At 52.3% G+C, this 13,162-nt stretch overlaps 1 protein-coding gene across 1 annotated transcript in view; it reads left to right on the forward strand.

Annotated features, from left to right (window-relative positions):
- Positions 1-13,162, forward strand: part of Utp20 (UTP20 small subunit processome component) — a 68,256-nt gene that overhangs the window by 41,090 nt on the left and 14,004 nt on the right. Inside the window, exons 29-41 of the mRNA XM_033763501.1 lie at positions 190-269; positions 3,005-3,231; positions 3,769-3,913; positions 5,389-5,476; positions 6,469-6,612; positions 6,913-6,963; positions 7,065-7,217; positions 8,821-8,976; positions 9,221-9,361; positions 9,618-9,755; positions 10,725-10,864; positions 11,073-11,155; positions 13,081-13,162. Coding sequence (XP_033619392.1) covers positions 190-269; positions 3,005-3,231; positions 3,769-3,913; positions 5,389-5,476; positions 6,469-6,612; positions 6,913-6,963; positions 7,065-7,217; positions 8,821-8,976; positions 9,221-9,361; positions 9,618-9,755; positions 10,725-10,864; positions 11,073-11,155; positions 13,081-13,162 — 1,628 coding nt within the window. The remainder of the gene's footprint in view (positions 1-189; positions 270-3,004; positions 3,232-3,768; positions 3,914-5,388; positions 5,477-6,468; positions 6,613-6,912; positions 6,964-7,064; positions 7,218-8,820; positions 8,977-9,220; positions 9,362-9,617; positions 9,756-10,724; positions 10,865-11,072; positions 11,156-13,080) is intronic.

A 13,162-nucleotide genomic window follows, 5' to 3' on the forward strand; every position in this document is an offset into this window, starting at 1 on the left:
ACCACCACGCCCAGCTTGCTATGTTTCTTTGAGGCAAAGTCTCACTGTGTAGTCCATGCTGGCCTCAAACTTACGGTGATCCTCCTGCCTCAGCCTCTCGAGCGTTGGGACTGCAGGTGTGCTCCCCCATGCTGAATCTGTTGCTTGTTTTTGTTTCCCCTGTGACATATGTTTTGTTTTGTCTCGTAGATCTGCCGGCTTGGATGTGAGAGTCAGTATTCGCCCACTCCTCTGCTGAAGCTCATTAGCGTCTGGAGCAGAAATGCAAGGTACCACCGCTGCCCCGGACTCTGCAGTGGGGCTGTATTTCGAGCGCATGTGGTCAGAACAAGACGTAGTGTGTGGTCTTTCCATGAAGTGCATCACTGTGGGTGCAGTAAAAGAAGGGAAGGCAGCTGAGTAAAGCGTGGAAAATCTCAAACTATGAAAGATGCTAAGTAATACATATAATGTGTCCAGGAAAAATGTGTTCAGGCATGTGCACATTTGTGTGTAAATAGGAAATGAGAGTGGAAATATTTAGAGGTAAATGAGAAACTTTTTCTTTCTAATGACACCTAGCTGGGCGTTGTGGCGCACGCCTGTACCTCCGCACTTGGGAAGCTGAGGCAGGAGGATCACCGTGAGTTTGAGGTCAGCATGGGCTGCATAGTGACTTTGGGGTCAGGCTGGACGGCACAGCGAGACCCTGTCTGAAAACACAGAAACGGGAAAACAGCACAACGCCCACCTTGCCCTCTGGGGTCCCCTGGGATTTCGGTACACCCACAGGAGTGACTCCCGTCCCGTCCCCGCGGTCATCTCTCGGGGGTGAGAGGTGTTGCAGCTCTGCGGCCTGTGTGCACCTGCCAGGCGGCGGGGCTCCCTCTTCTCAGCTGTGCCACCCCGGCTCTTCCTATGCTGCGCGCCCCGCGGCCCCGGCAGAGCCAACGGAAATGCGGAGGCGCGGCTCGGGGGTGGAGAATGTGGCAGCCACGGGCGGCATCTGGTCAGCAGGTCCCTTTTTGCAGTTTTGCCGTCTGATTGGAATTTGGGGACCTGGAGGGTAGGGATCCATGGGGTGCTCTTCTCAGATGTGGGGATGACGTAGGCCTCGTGGGGAGGCTGGGATGGGAAGCGCCAGGTAGCGACTCAGGGCTTCACGCTTGCGCGGAGAGAAGCTGGGTTTGCCTGGCGTTCTGCTGCGTCTTAGAAAGACGTGATTTATACTTCGTGCTCAGAAACAGTTTTCATCTTGATTCAACGCTGTTAATTAAGACCCTGGCATTGATTTTTATAAAGTCGGGGTCGCACTATAACCAGGCTTTGACTTTGTGTCTCTTTCACCATAAGTATTTTCCCCACGTCATTAACTAGCCTTCGGGACCTCTCAGTCATGTCTTTGAGAAAATCCATTTTACTAACAGGAAGGGCTCTCCCTTACTTCCCACTTTTGTGCTTTGTCCAATCACCAAATGTTTATAAGCAGTGTTTGAAAGGCGAGTGTGACAATCGTGTTGCAGCTGTGAAACATTTGCGCGGAGAGGGCTGTGGATTCAGCTCAGTGGTTCTGCCACCTGCCTTGCAAACGCAAGGACCCAAGTTGGATCCCTCTACCAAAAGAAAATTTGCACCAGGAGCCCTGAGGAGCGGGGCCCAAACTCCGGACACCGGCACAGGCTCAGCCTTGTCCCCTGGCTCCACACTGCCGCTGCGGGCCCACGGTGCCGCCGTCACCCACCCAGTCCCACGAGCTCCTGCTCATTGTTTTGGTTGGGGAGACAGCGGTCGTACGGCAGCTGAGGACGCTGACCATGGAGCCTTCTTTTCCTTTCAAAGTCATCTCCAGTTGTCCTGGAACAGGTCACTGTGTGCGCGTGAGCAAGCAGGTGCTCTGGCCGCCTGGGGGACAGCGCTCCAGTGGACATGGGCTCTGGGTTCGCAGTACACGTCCGGTGTTAAGCCGGTGCCCCTCTGTGGCTAAGTGGCATTTAATAGGCACAGGTAGAGCCGCCCTATGCCCGGTGACTTTAAGCTCGCAGATAAGGACAGATGGTCTTGCTCGAGGTGGCAGCCAGTGTGACCGCATGGCCGCCGTCCAGGATGGGGTCGCATAAACAGCCACCGGCCGCCAGGCTGCCAGGGCCCTGCATGGCTCCGGGCTCCGTGAGTGCGGTGCTCCCCATGGGCCGCACCAAACCAGTCTCGCTGGCTGTGGCTCCATCCATTCTCCATGGAGCATACTTCCGGGCCGATCTCTTGGGGTTCTGTACGCTCACCCCAGGCCTCAGCCTCAGTTTCCCCACCTGTGCAGCAGGGAGACTGCGTGGGCCGTCTTGCCTGGGACCTGCCCTGCTGTACTTCCTGACGGGATGGTGGGGCTGTGGCCCTGGGAGCTTTGCTGTCTGCTGCACTGAGGGTGAACAGACTGGGCTCTTACCAATCAGGACAGTTGCAAAAGTCAGGTTATCTGAGAGTTTTGTGCTGCCCTCTAAGGTGACCGTCAGCTTGGCCTTGACGGGAAGATCCTTGCACTGCGAGGGCGTCTGCGACCCAGGTCCCCTTTGTTTCTGGGGTGCACTCACCCCTCCCCGCCGGCTCAGTGCAGCTCCTGCTCAGACAGCAGGTGGCTCTGGGGTGCCCGTCTTTATGTGAGTAGAGTTCATGATGAAATGCCTAACTTTGGTGTTTCGAAAGGGCTGGGGCTGGAGTTAGACTGCTGTTTAAACCTCCTGCCACGCATTGCTCTGGCTTGGGACAAGTCGGTCACCCACGCTGGGTACAGTGTCATAGCCACGATGTAAGGGTTCGGAAAGAAATACACGTACGGCACCTGGGCAGTAGAGCATCCGAGGTGTTTGAGATCAGTCCCGTGCAGGCTTCAGGTCTCTCCTCTTTTAAGTCATCTTGCCAGTGTTTGTGCACACACGTGTACGTTCACTAAACTGTGAAACACGGCAGGACGTGACTAGAAATACACACAGTGAGAAATGAGGCGATCGTTACAGTGGTTTTGTTCTTGCAGATATTTCCCTCTTCTGGCGAAACAGAAGCCAGGGCACCCGGAATGTGACGTCCTCACCAACGTCTTTGCGGTTCTCTCAGCGAAGAAGCTCTCCGAGGCCACGGCCAGCATCGTGATGGACATGGTCGACGACCTCCTGAACCTTCCAGACCCTGAGCCCTCAGACACGGTGCCAAACTTGCCGGTGACCGGCTGCGTGTTCGCGGGACCTGCAGGGGACACAGCCGGTGGGTGTGCTGCGGGTGTCCCCGGGCCCCGCGCTCATCTGCGTCTTCTGGGAGAAGGCGTGCAAGGTTTCTGCAAGGGCGTTTCTCTCACAGATGGGAATGCAGCTCATCTGCAGGACGGCGGTCTCGGTGCCTTCCAGGGAGTGGCCGACGATCCCCCTCTTTCCTCTCTGCCTGCTTCCTGCCACTTTCCCAGCAGTCCCTTCTGGTAGCAGAAAGCGGGTTCAGGGTCTCTTAGGTTCCTTTTCTGTTTCACCACTAGGATAGCTCTTATGAGTTAGAAATTATTTAATGTTTAGAGTTGAAAGTTTACTAAACTTTTTACGTCAAATTTTTATTTAATATCTTAGCTATTTTCTGTTTATTTATCTATTTATTCTCTGAGTTTATTGGTCTATTTTAGGTATACGGTACAGTTACATTCATCATTGGGATACTACGTTTTTATTAATAGCTGAGTGCTTTATCTGTCACCCAGATGTCGTACAATTGTGCTTTCAGAGAATTTAAAAATCAAAACATTAAACACTGTTTCAGAGTCCATCACTGTGGGAGGAAGATTGATTCTACCTCATGTGCCCGTAATTCTTCAGTACCTCAGCAAAACTACCATAAGTGCAGAAAAGGTGAAAAAGAAAAAGAACAGAGTGCAAGTCAGCAAGGAACTCGGCATTCTTTCAAAGTAAGTCAGTACACTGGTTCTGAAAGGGCACCGTCCCCGTCTTGGGGTGTTAACTTTTTACAATTTTATCTCACTTTGGATGTGGTGATAGGATGCTTAGAAGGTTTCCAGTACCATGTGCAAGGCCCTGGGTCCAATGTCAGCACAGTGAGGAGAGGGAGAGAGGAAGCGGAACTGAACTGTCTGTAGGGCCGGGTCAGCGCAGTGGGACCGCGAACCTGGGTGCACAAGGGCTCGATCCCACACAGCCTTCGGTGCTTTAGGTGCCCCCGCCTTGGGTGAACGCAGAGCCCAGGGCGTCCGCTAAACATTTCACAGTCTCACGGCTTCCACCTTCCCTGAATGATTCTAAAGACAGCAGATCTGCTTATGCGGACTTTGTGTCTTTTGTTAAATTAAGCCTTGAGTGTTGTGAAGTCACATCCTGTTTGTTTTGTTTTTTAGTTTAATAAAGATAACCACCTTAAAAGAACAAATTGTTTTGTTTTTGATAATCAAGAAGATCTTGCAAGGATTTTTAAAGGGTGTGTTTGTCAGTAAACCTTGGCATATGTAATTGTGATTTCTCTAAGGGACCAGGGCAGTAAGAAATGATTCTGTCTTGAATTTTAATTTGACAGGAATTGGACTTAGTTCTTAGATTTTTTTTTTTTTGGTTTTTTGAGACAGGGTCTCACTATGTAGTTGAGACTGACCTGGAACTCACTATGTAGCCCAGGCTGGTCTCAAACGCACAGCGATCCTCCTGCCTCAGCCTCCCGAGTGCTGGGATTACAGGTGTGCGCCACCACGCCTGGCCTAGATTTTTTTTTTTTAATGTTACTTTCACCATCAGAAACTTAAAAGTACATGAGAATCTTCTGAAAACGTCTTTGTGGTGTTTTGTTTATACTGTTACATGTCTGGGTCGTGCAGAGTGGAAGTCACTGTAAAGTCACTGACTCGTTTCATCTCAGGCAGTGTGATAGATGGAAGGGTGGGAGGGGATTAGGCAGTGATTTCTCCACGTCTCGTTTTCCTCTGGGCAAAATGAAGCCAGTAATTGTGCTCGCAGGGTTGTGAGGGAGTTTACTAGAAATTCCGGACATGAAACTTGAAGTGTTAGCACTGAAGATGTGACTCCGTGTAAAATGGGAAACCGTGGCTTGCCGGGTCAGAGCCCTGGTCCGTAACCTGCCTGCGCGCAGATGCTGTGAGGCAGGGGAGCCCCGTAGCCAGGGCCTCGGTCCAAACAGAGCCACCGTGGCTGGGAGTGTCACAGGCGCGTCTTAGTCACTGGTGCTTCTCTCCGAGCGGTTGACTCCAGAAGCTGTTCGCACTGCTGTGTCCTCCTGACGTGTCCTCCTGCCGCATCCTCCTGACGGTCCTCCTGACATGTCCTCCTCACGCGTCCTCCTCACGCGTCCTCCTCACGCGTCCTCCTGCCACGTCCTCCTGACGTGTCCTCCTCACACGCCCATTGTCCCCTCCTCTAGGCTCAGCAAGCTGATGAAAGACAAACAGCAGAGCTCTGTGCTCATCACCCTCCTCCTTCCCTTCCTCCACCACGGCAGCCTGGCGCAGGTACGGAGCGTGACCGCGCTGTGTTGTTAGCTTCTGTGATGCGCGCCTCCCCAGGACTGGAAGACAGTGTGGAGAAAAAGCTTGAAATAGAGGGAAATGGGGCAGAAACAAACGGACAGGCAGGAGGCCCCGAGGCTGTGTCCTCAGCCCCGGCAGTGCCATGTTACCCCTCCCATTCCTTTGCTCAGCTTCCTGTCCACGTCAGGAGTTTCTTCCTGACTTTAGCTGGATGCAGATGGAACCCAGGGAGCGCACTGCGCATACAGCAGAGCTGACCGACATCAGGCCTCTGACGTGCAGGCTTAGCCAAGAGCGCAGTCTCGGACCCCGGGGTACATCCACGGGGCTCGGGGACACGGGGGCCTCAGTGGCAGTGCTGCACCTCGGTCACTGCACTCTGCAGCCTGGAAGACCATGAATCTGGGCGCTGCTGCGTCTGTTTTCTGTCAGCAAACCCACTTTGGTAGCTGTATTTGTTTTTCTTTTTGTTTTTTTGGTTTTTTTGAGACAAGGTCTCACTATGTAGTTGAGACTGACCTGGAACTCACTATGTAGCCCAGGCTGGCCTCGAACTCACAGCGATCCTCCTGCCTCAGCCTCCTGAGTGCTGGGATTACAGGCGTGCACCACCATGCCCGGCAGTGGTAGCTGTTTTTGTATTGCTGTTGTTAGCTGTTTTTTGACTAGAGTGGGGATGGAGAACCTTCAGAGCTTTCAGAGACGCAAACAGCCTGCTGCGGCCTGGCACATAGGTTCGCCGGCCCTGGACTGCACCGTTGAAGACGTTATGTTTCAGAACCATGTATGTTCCATATTAGAATTAAAGAAACTGTTAGATGGTATTGTGGGTTTTATGTCAAAATGCTGAAAACTTGTACAAGACTAGGAATAAGTTTCTCATTAGGATTTTCACTCCGTGCTGTGCTATATTATAGCACAGATGGACTCGTTCCGTAAATGACTGAAACACCAATTCCCTTGTTCTTGGCAAGGACACAGAAGTCGATATCCTGGTGACGGTGCAGAACCTGCTGCGGCACTGTGTGGACCCCACGAGCTTCCTCAAGCCCCTGGCCAGACTCTTCTCGGTCGTTAAGAACAAGCTGTCAAGACAGTTGCTGTGTACAGTCTTCCAGGTGTGTAATGTGCATTCGCACCCCGGACCACCTTGCTTTGTTTTTGGTGGGGGGTGAGAGAGGATCTCGCTGTGCCGTCCACACTGGCCTTGAACACAGCAATCTTCCTGCCTCAGCCTCCCCTGGGCTGGGATTACAAGTATGTGCCACCACACCAGGCTCCAGACCACTGTTTTTAAAAGATAACAGTGATGTGTAGGATGCTGGAACGACTCTTCACCACTGTGAATTTGGGGGAACAGGAAGCTGAGGGGAGGCAGAAACGGTATTCACTAAAGACAATCCGTTCTTTCTTCTTAGGGTCTGTCCGATTTCGAAACTGGACTAAAATACATTACTGACGTTGCGAAGGTAAGAAAGAATTCTCGTTTCTCTTTGGCCTCGAAAGTGCGCTCCTCTCTGTTTAAGACATGTACGCCTTCATTCACGTGATTTCAATGGCGTTGTCCTAGCTGAACGCCTTTGACCAGAGGCACCTCGATGACATCAACTTTGACGTCCGCTTCACTGAGTTCCAGACAATCGCGCATCACGTTAGAGAGATGCAGACCGTGGACGTCAGCTTCCTGGTCGCAGTCATGCACAGCTGCTTCTACAACATGGAGGTGAGCTCTGCAGCCCAGGGCGGGGGTCGTTCCGTATTATTTTGACTGTACGGCGCCTGATACGTTGGCCTCGTTTCTTCATTTGTCTGTTGAGGGGAACCAGGGTCTTTAGTGTAAAAGTCCTGTTAGATGTGGAATTTTTGTTTGGCAGAGATAGCACTGTGCTCATGATTTGGAAAGCACGTATTTATTTCAAATACACTATGTATAGAACCACTTTGAAAAAAATCAAGTTGTGTATTAGAAGAGAAAGCCATAGAAACAGTAACCTAAGGTTACGGGGCTGCTAGCAGGGAGGGTCGAGAAGCGGTCTCATTGGCTGGGGCTGCATTTGGACCTGATGGAAATCGCCTGAAATTCGGTGCAGTGGTCCTGGTCCCCTTTATGCACTCAGGGTGCAGCCTCTCCACGCTAAAAGGCTGCATTCCATGGTGTTGTAATTCTGCCTCAAGGTTTGAAAATTGCATTCCATCTACATTAAACGTTTCCCCTCCTTTCTCCACGCTTTCACTGGCACACCTTGCGGAAACACTCAGGGTCTCTTTCTGGGTCTGGCTTGTTTTTGTTTTGCTCAAAATGGATCTCCAGCTCCATCCGTTTTTCCGACGAAGGTGCCTTTTTTGTGGCTGAGTAATACTCCACGATATGTCATCGCCTCGTGTTCACGGACACCCAGGCTGGTTCCATATCTTGTTGCTGCATAGGGTGCCGCAGTAAACAGTGAATGCAGGTGCCCTTCAGCTTGCTGGCTTTGGCTCCTGGGGTGCCCGCCAAGGAGTGGGGAACAGGCAGGTACCACGGCAGCTCTGCTTCTCATTTTTGAGGACTTCCACGCCAGCAGTGGGGAAGGGCTCGTCTGTCTCCCTCCATGCCCGTGACCATTTCTTGTTCTCTCACTCTGGACATGGCCGTTCTGCCTGAGGAGGTGGGATCTCGGTGTGGCTTTGGTCTGCATCCAGGTGGGCGTTCTCCTACCTTACTGGCCGTCGAGCGTTCTGAGTTCTTTATGTATTGTAGATACTGATCCTCTGTTGGAAGAACAGTTGGCGAAGACCTTCTCCCATTCTGTAGGCTGTCCCTTCACTGTCATCTCCCTTGCTGTGCAGACTTTAATTTCACACGGCCCGTTTGTTATTTCCTGTGTTACTGGAGTCTTGGGAAGTTGTTGTGCCGGTAGTTTGCCTTCTTTATTGAAGGTGTGGTGAAAAGTAAGCGTTGAATTTTAGGCAGTGAACTGCTAAGCTGAATTCAGTCCAGAGCCCTTGCTGAGCGCTATCCGTGAGTGCGGTTGGCGGCCTCCCTCTGCCGGGGCGGTTGTGCCGTGTGAGCAAGGCGGCCCAGGGGTCAGTCTGGAGAGCTGGCTGCAGTGAACCTCGGCTCGTGCCTGCTTTGGAAAGTAAAGCTAATCAAAGGGACACTTGGCCGTCCCTCCTGAGACGGGGGTTTCTTCTCAGCCAGCGCCCTCCTGCGCTCCTCACGGCTCTCCCCGTTGGCGTCTGTGGCTTCGCGGTGGTCGCGGGACCTTTACCGGAGGGTCTTCTGCACCGAGCGGTGACACCGTGTGTGTGGTTACCGCACGGCGTGCCTGTGCTCTCCCTTCCAGTTAGGGGACATGTCCCTGAGCGACAGCGCCAGCGTGTGCCTGACCAGCGTCGTCCGGAAGCTGGCCGCCCTGGCCATCTCGGAGAAGGACTACCGGGAAGTCGTGCACCTCTGCCTCCTGGAGAGGCTGCGGAGGGGGCTGCGGAGCCCCACAGAGGTACTGCGGCCCCGGGGAGCTCTGCCGTGGTTTCCCTCGCCGCTTTCCATGTAGCGACGCAGTCAGGCGTGATCCCGCTAACTAACTGGCTGGAGCGGGAGGAGCGAGCAGTGCCTTTACAAGTGGTTTCACTGGTGTTTGTGCAGGGAGATGGTTTGCTTGTTGTTTCTGTAGTGTTTTACTGTCGTGTGGGAAGCAGATTCTTCCTAAAACAGAACTTTTCTCTTCCTCGTGGCGTGTGCAGAGTATTCAGCAGGATTATACCACGATTCTGTCCTGCTTGATTCTCGCCTTCCCCGAGCGGCCGGAGTTTAGAGAGCTGGTGCAGCTCACCCACTGGCAGGACCCGGAGATGGACTTCTTCGAGAACATGAAGCACATCCAGGTGGGAGGCCCTGCGACCCTCGGAGAGACGCGCTGGGAGTCCCGGTCACACCCACAGAACGCGGTCGGCCCCGCCCGGGGCTGGGGTTTCTGGGGCAGGTGAAAGTAGCGCCCCCTTCCTGTGTTTCCTGAAAAGTTTGGAGGCTTCGGGCTGCTCTGTTAACAAACGCTGTGGGTCGTGTTACGGGAGGGCGGTGTCCGGTGGCCTGGCCGTGGGCGAGGCCTCGGGACCTGGTGTGAACTCGATCTGCTCACAGATCCACAGAAGAGCGAGAGCCCTGAAGAGACTGGCGAAGCAGCTGACGGAGGGCACGGTGGTGCTGTCCTCCAAGGCTCTGCAGAATTACGTCATGCCCTACGCCTTGACTCCAGTTTTGGACGAGAAAATGCGCAAGGTAGGGTGTCCCGTGCCTGCCTTGCATTGGAAGTGGTTTTGTGTGGGCAGCGTTCAGCTGGTTGTCACTTCCTGTCCCACCTGACAGAGTCTCTGTTTACATTTAATGTGCTTGCTTATCTGGTCCAGTTTAACCTATGACCCAGTTACTTATTTTCTACTTGCCTCGTTTTCTTTTTCCTTTTGTTCCTTCTTCTGGTTGGGTTTTTTTTTTAACCTCTCCATTAGCTTTGAGCTGTAGAGTATGTTGTTATTTTGCCTTTATACAGTTATCTTTTAAAGCGGTAAGGGAAGGTCTTTAACATTTGCCTCCGGATTTGTGATTTCCGGCTCTCTTCATGCCTTACGCCATGAGTCCGTCATTCTGGCTGATGGGCGGATGTTCACGTCCTGCCGTGCTCTGTGATGGCTGGCACCTGCCCCTCTTTGTGGCCCTTTCCCTGCTCATCCTTGCTCGCCTGTGCTGTCTGCACCAGCTGAAGGCCAGGGCTCGCGCTCTGTGCCAGGTCCTCTGCCCCGTGGCCTCGGGTCCTCCACGCACAGCAGTGCGGCAGTTCCGCCCCGGCCTGCGCTGCCTCTCCCCAGGGTCCCCGTCCGCTGTCTGGTGTCCACAACCCACAGTTCGCACACTTGGTCCGCGCTTCCGGTGTAAGGCGTGCAGGCAGACCTGGTACCTGGTCATCAGCCACACTGCCTGCAGGAAATGCCCCCGAGGCACCGCGCTGCTGAGTGCTGAGAAGCTCGGTGTCTGATCGTGGACACTGTCGCCCCCACGTTTACATGACCGGGCCTCGTGCGTGTCCTTCACAGCCGTGTTCATGGTGCCTCTCGCTCGCCATCCAGGGGGGCGAACCAGGAGAGGGGCGCGTTTGGTCCCTTTCTGTAGGGACCGTGGCTGCCGACCGAGCCCCCTGCCGCGCATGACGGGGCGCATGTGATTTGTCAGCTGAACTTGTCCTCCACTTTGCAGCATGAAAACATGACCGTCGCGGCCACGGAAGCGATCGGAGCTGTGTGCAGACACCTCGCCTGGCCGGCCTATGTCTACTACTTGAAGCGATTCATCCACGTCCTCCAGGCTGGGCAGATCCATCAGAAGCTGGGCGTCAAGTATGGGCACGGGTTTATTCTAGCTTTGTTTCAAACATCTGACCCTAACGCTGTTTCCTGCCTGCCTCGGTCCTTCCTCCTGTCCGTTTCCGGTCAGTTACGTAGTACTAGTGAAGTTAGGGTGGAGTAAGGAAAACATGCTGGTCAGAACCGTTCTAGTGTCGGGCGGCACTGATACAGTGAGCCTCTCTGTGTCTGGCATGAACAGCTTGCTGGTGACCACACTGGAAGCATTCCACTTTGACCACAGAACGCTGGAGGAGCAGATGGGACGCATTCTGCATGGAGAAAGTAAGTTTAAACTTTCCTAAACTAGATTTTCACCGTCTTGGATAACTGTGGTCATGAATTAAAGACAGCAAGATTAGTGAGAAAAATCTGAACTGTAGATTAATTACCTAGAAATCCATCTTCTTGATGTACATAGGAGCATTAACCAATAAATGCCAAGGAAGTATAAAAAATAAAATAATAAACCTGAGAACAGTGGTTAATGAAACACAAAGTAAAGTATAACTAAAAGTTATTTGATTAATTATGAACTGGAAAATGTTTTTTTTAAAAAAAGGTCCATGAAAATAGATATAATAAATATTAAAAAGAACAACTCCAGGGCTGGGGATTTAGCTCAGCAGTTTGGTGGCCTGCCTCTCAAGCGAAAGGACCCGAGTTCGATCCTTGGTACCAACAAAAAAAAAAGAACTCCATGAAAAGGTAATTTGAATACTTGCATGAGGTGTATAAATTCAAAAAGAGTCTTTGGCCAGGCGTAGTAGCACATGCCTGTGATCCCAGCCCTTGGGAGGCTGAGGCAGGAGGGTTGCAGGGAGTTTAAGGTCAGCTGGGGCTATGTAGTTGAGTTCAAGGCCATCCTGAACTACATAGCAAAACCCTGTCTCAACAAAAATTAATAAAATAAAATCAGAGTGAGGGAAGGCTACCTCCTGCTACCACTACTTGTCCTGAACCCTGAGCTGGAGGTCGTAGTCAGCACAGAAATGTGAGGGGTGAGTGCCAGAGGGCTGAGGCCTGGATCCCGGCTGAGCTGGTGGCTGAAGCCACTGGGATATTCTGGGCCTGGTGTGCACTGTTTTCTTGAGTCTTTTAAACCTTTACTTGGCAATTCTGCACAAATATAAATATTTTTAAAATTTAAAAACATATAGTTTGTGTAACTCTTCTTAGAGGTTTATTTTCCTTATACAGGCATACTCATGTTCATAGCAGCAAAGCCAGTAGTAGCTAAAATTTAGAAGTCACCTGTGTGTCTACCAACAGATGAATGGATAAAGAAATGTGGTATTTACACACAGTGGAGTACTGTGGTGCTATAAAGAAGGACAAGCTTGAGGCATTAACCTTTTTTTTTGGTACCACGGCTCGAACTCAGGTCCTTGTGCTTGCGAGGCAGGTGGCGGAACCACTGAGTAAATCCCCAGCCCCAACATGGCTATACTTTGAGACTGTAACATTAAGTGAAATAAATGAGACACACGAGCTTAAATATCACATGGTCTGTCTTATATAAGAAACCCAAAGTTCTTATAAAGGGACGTAGCTCAGTAGGCGCTGTGCCTACCTGGCCAACACAAGAACCTGAGTTTGAGCCCCAGTATTTGGAAAAAAAAAAAAAAACGCTCAAATATAAATAAATAGCAAAGTATAAGTAGATAATAGGAAATAGAGATAGATCTTGTACACACGGAAGGGGACTAAGAGATGGGGCAGCGGGAAAGTAAGAATTAAGATGTGTACGCACACCAGGTTCCCACGATGACAATACACAAACGTCAAGTAAAACTGTAAAATAAAAGTCCCACGCTTTAGGAAAAAGCCTTTTTTGGAGGCAGCTTTTCCTGCATCAGCCGGCTGTGGGGTCGCGGCCTGTGTCCCCGCAGGGCGTCCGCCTGCCTGGCTTGCTCGGGCTGCCCTTGGACTTCCGTCGTCTCCGTGTCGTGGATGATGGCGTTCTGAGGGAAGCCCTGAGCTCAGTGCTCGGGAGCACCCTTGTCCCGGCGAGTCCCCCCGCGTGCGTCCGGGCGGCTGTGTCCTGCTCGCCACTTTCTGGGGTCCCTTGTCTCTGTCCCCTGGGTGGGGCCGGTTCCTCCGCTTCGCTCACCCGTGAGCGAGCTTTTGTCAGGCGTGGGCCGTGGGGTGAGCCCGCTTGTCACGGCCGTGTGCTTCCTCGTTGGTTTAAGGCGAGTTTGGCTTCTTAGACACAGACATGGCGGAAATGGCCGAGTGCCCGGAGGAGGAGGCCATGGACGTGGAGCCCCCGGGGGAGGAGGAGGAGGAGGA

This window comes from Fukomys damarensis, unplaced genomic scaffold, assembly GCF_012274545.1.
Source record: "Fukomys damarensis isolate Sample0158 unplaced genomic scaffold, DMR_v1.0_HiC HiC_scaffold_15, whole genome shotgun sequence".
Taxonomy (NCBI): domain Eukaryota; kingdom Metazoa; phylum Chordata; class Mammalia; order Rodentia; family Bathyergidae; genus Fukomys; species Fukomys damarensis.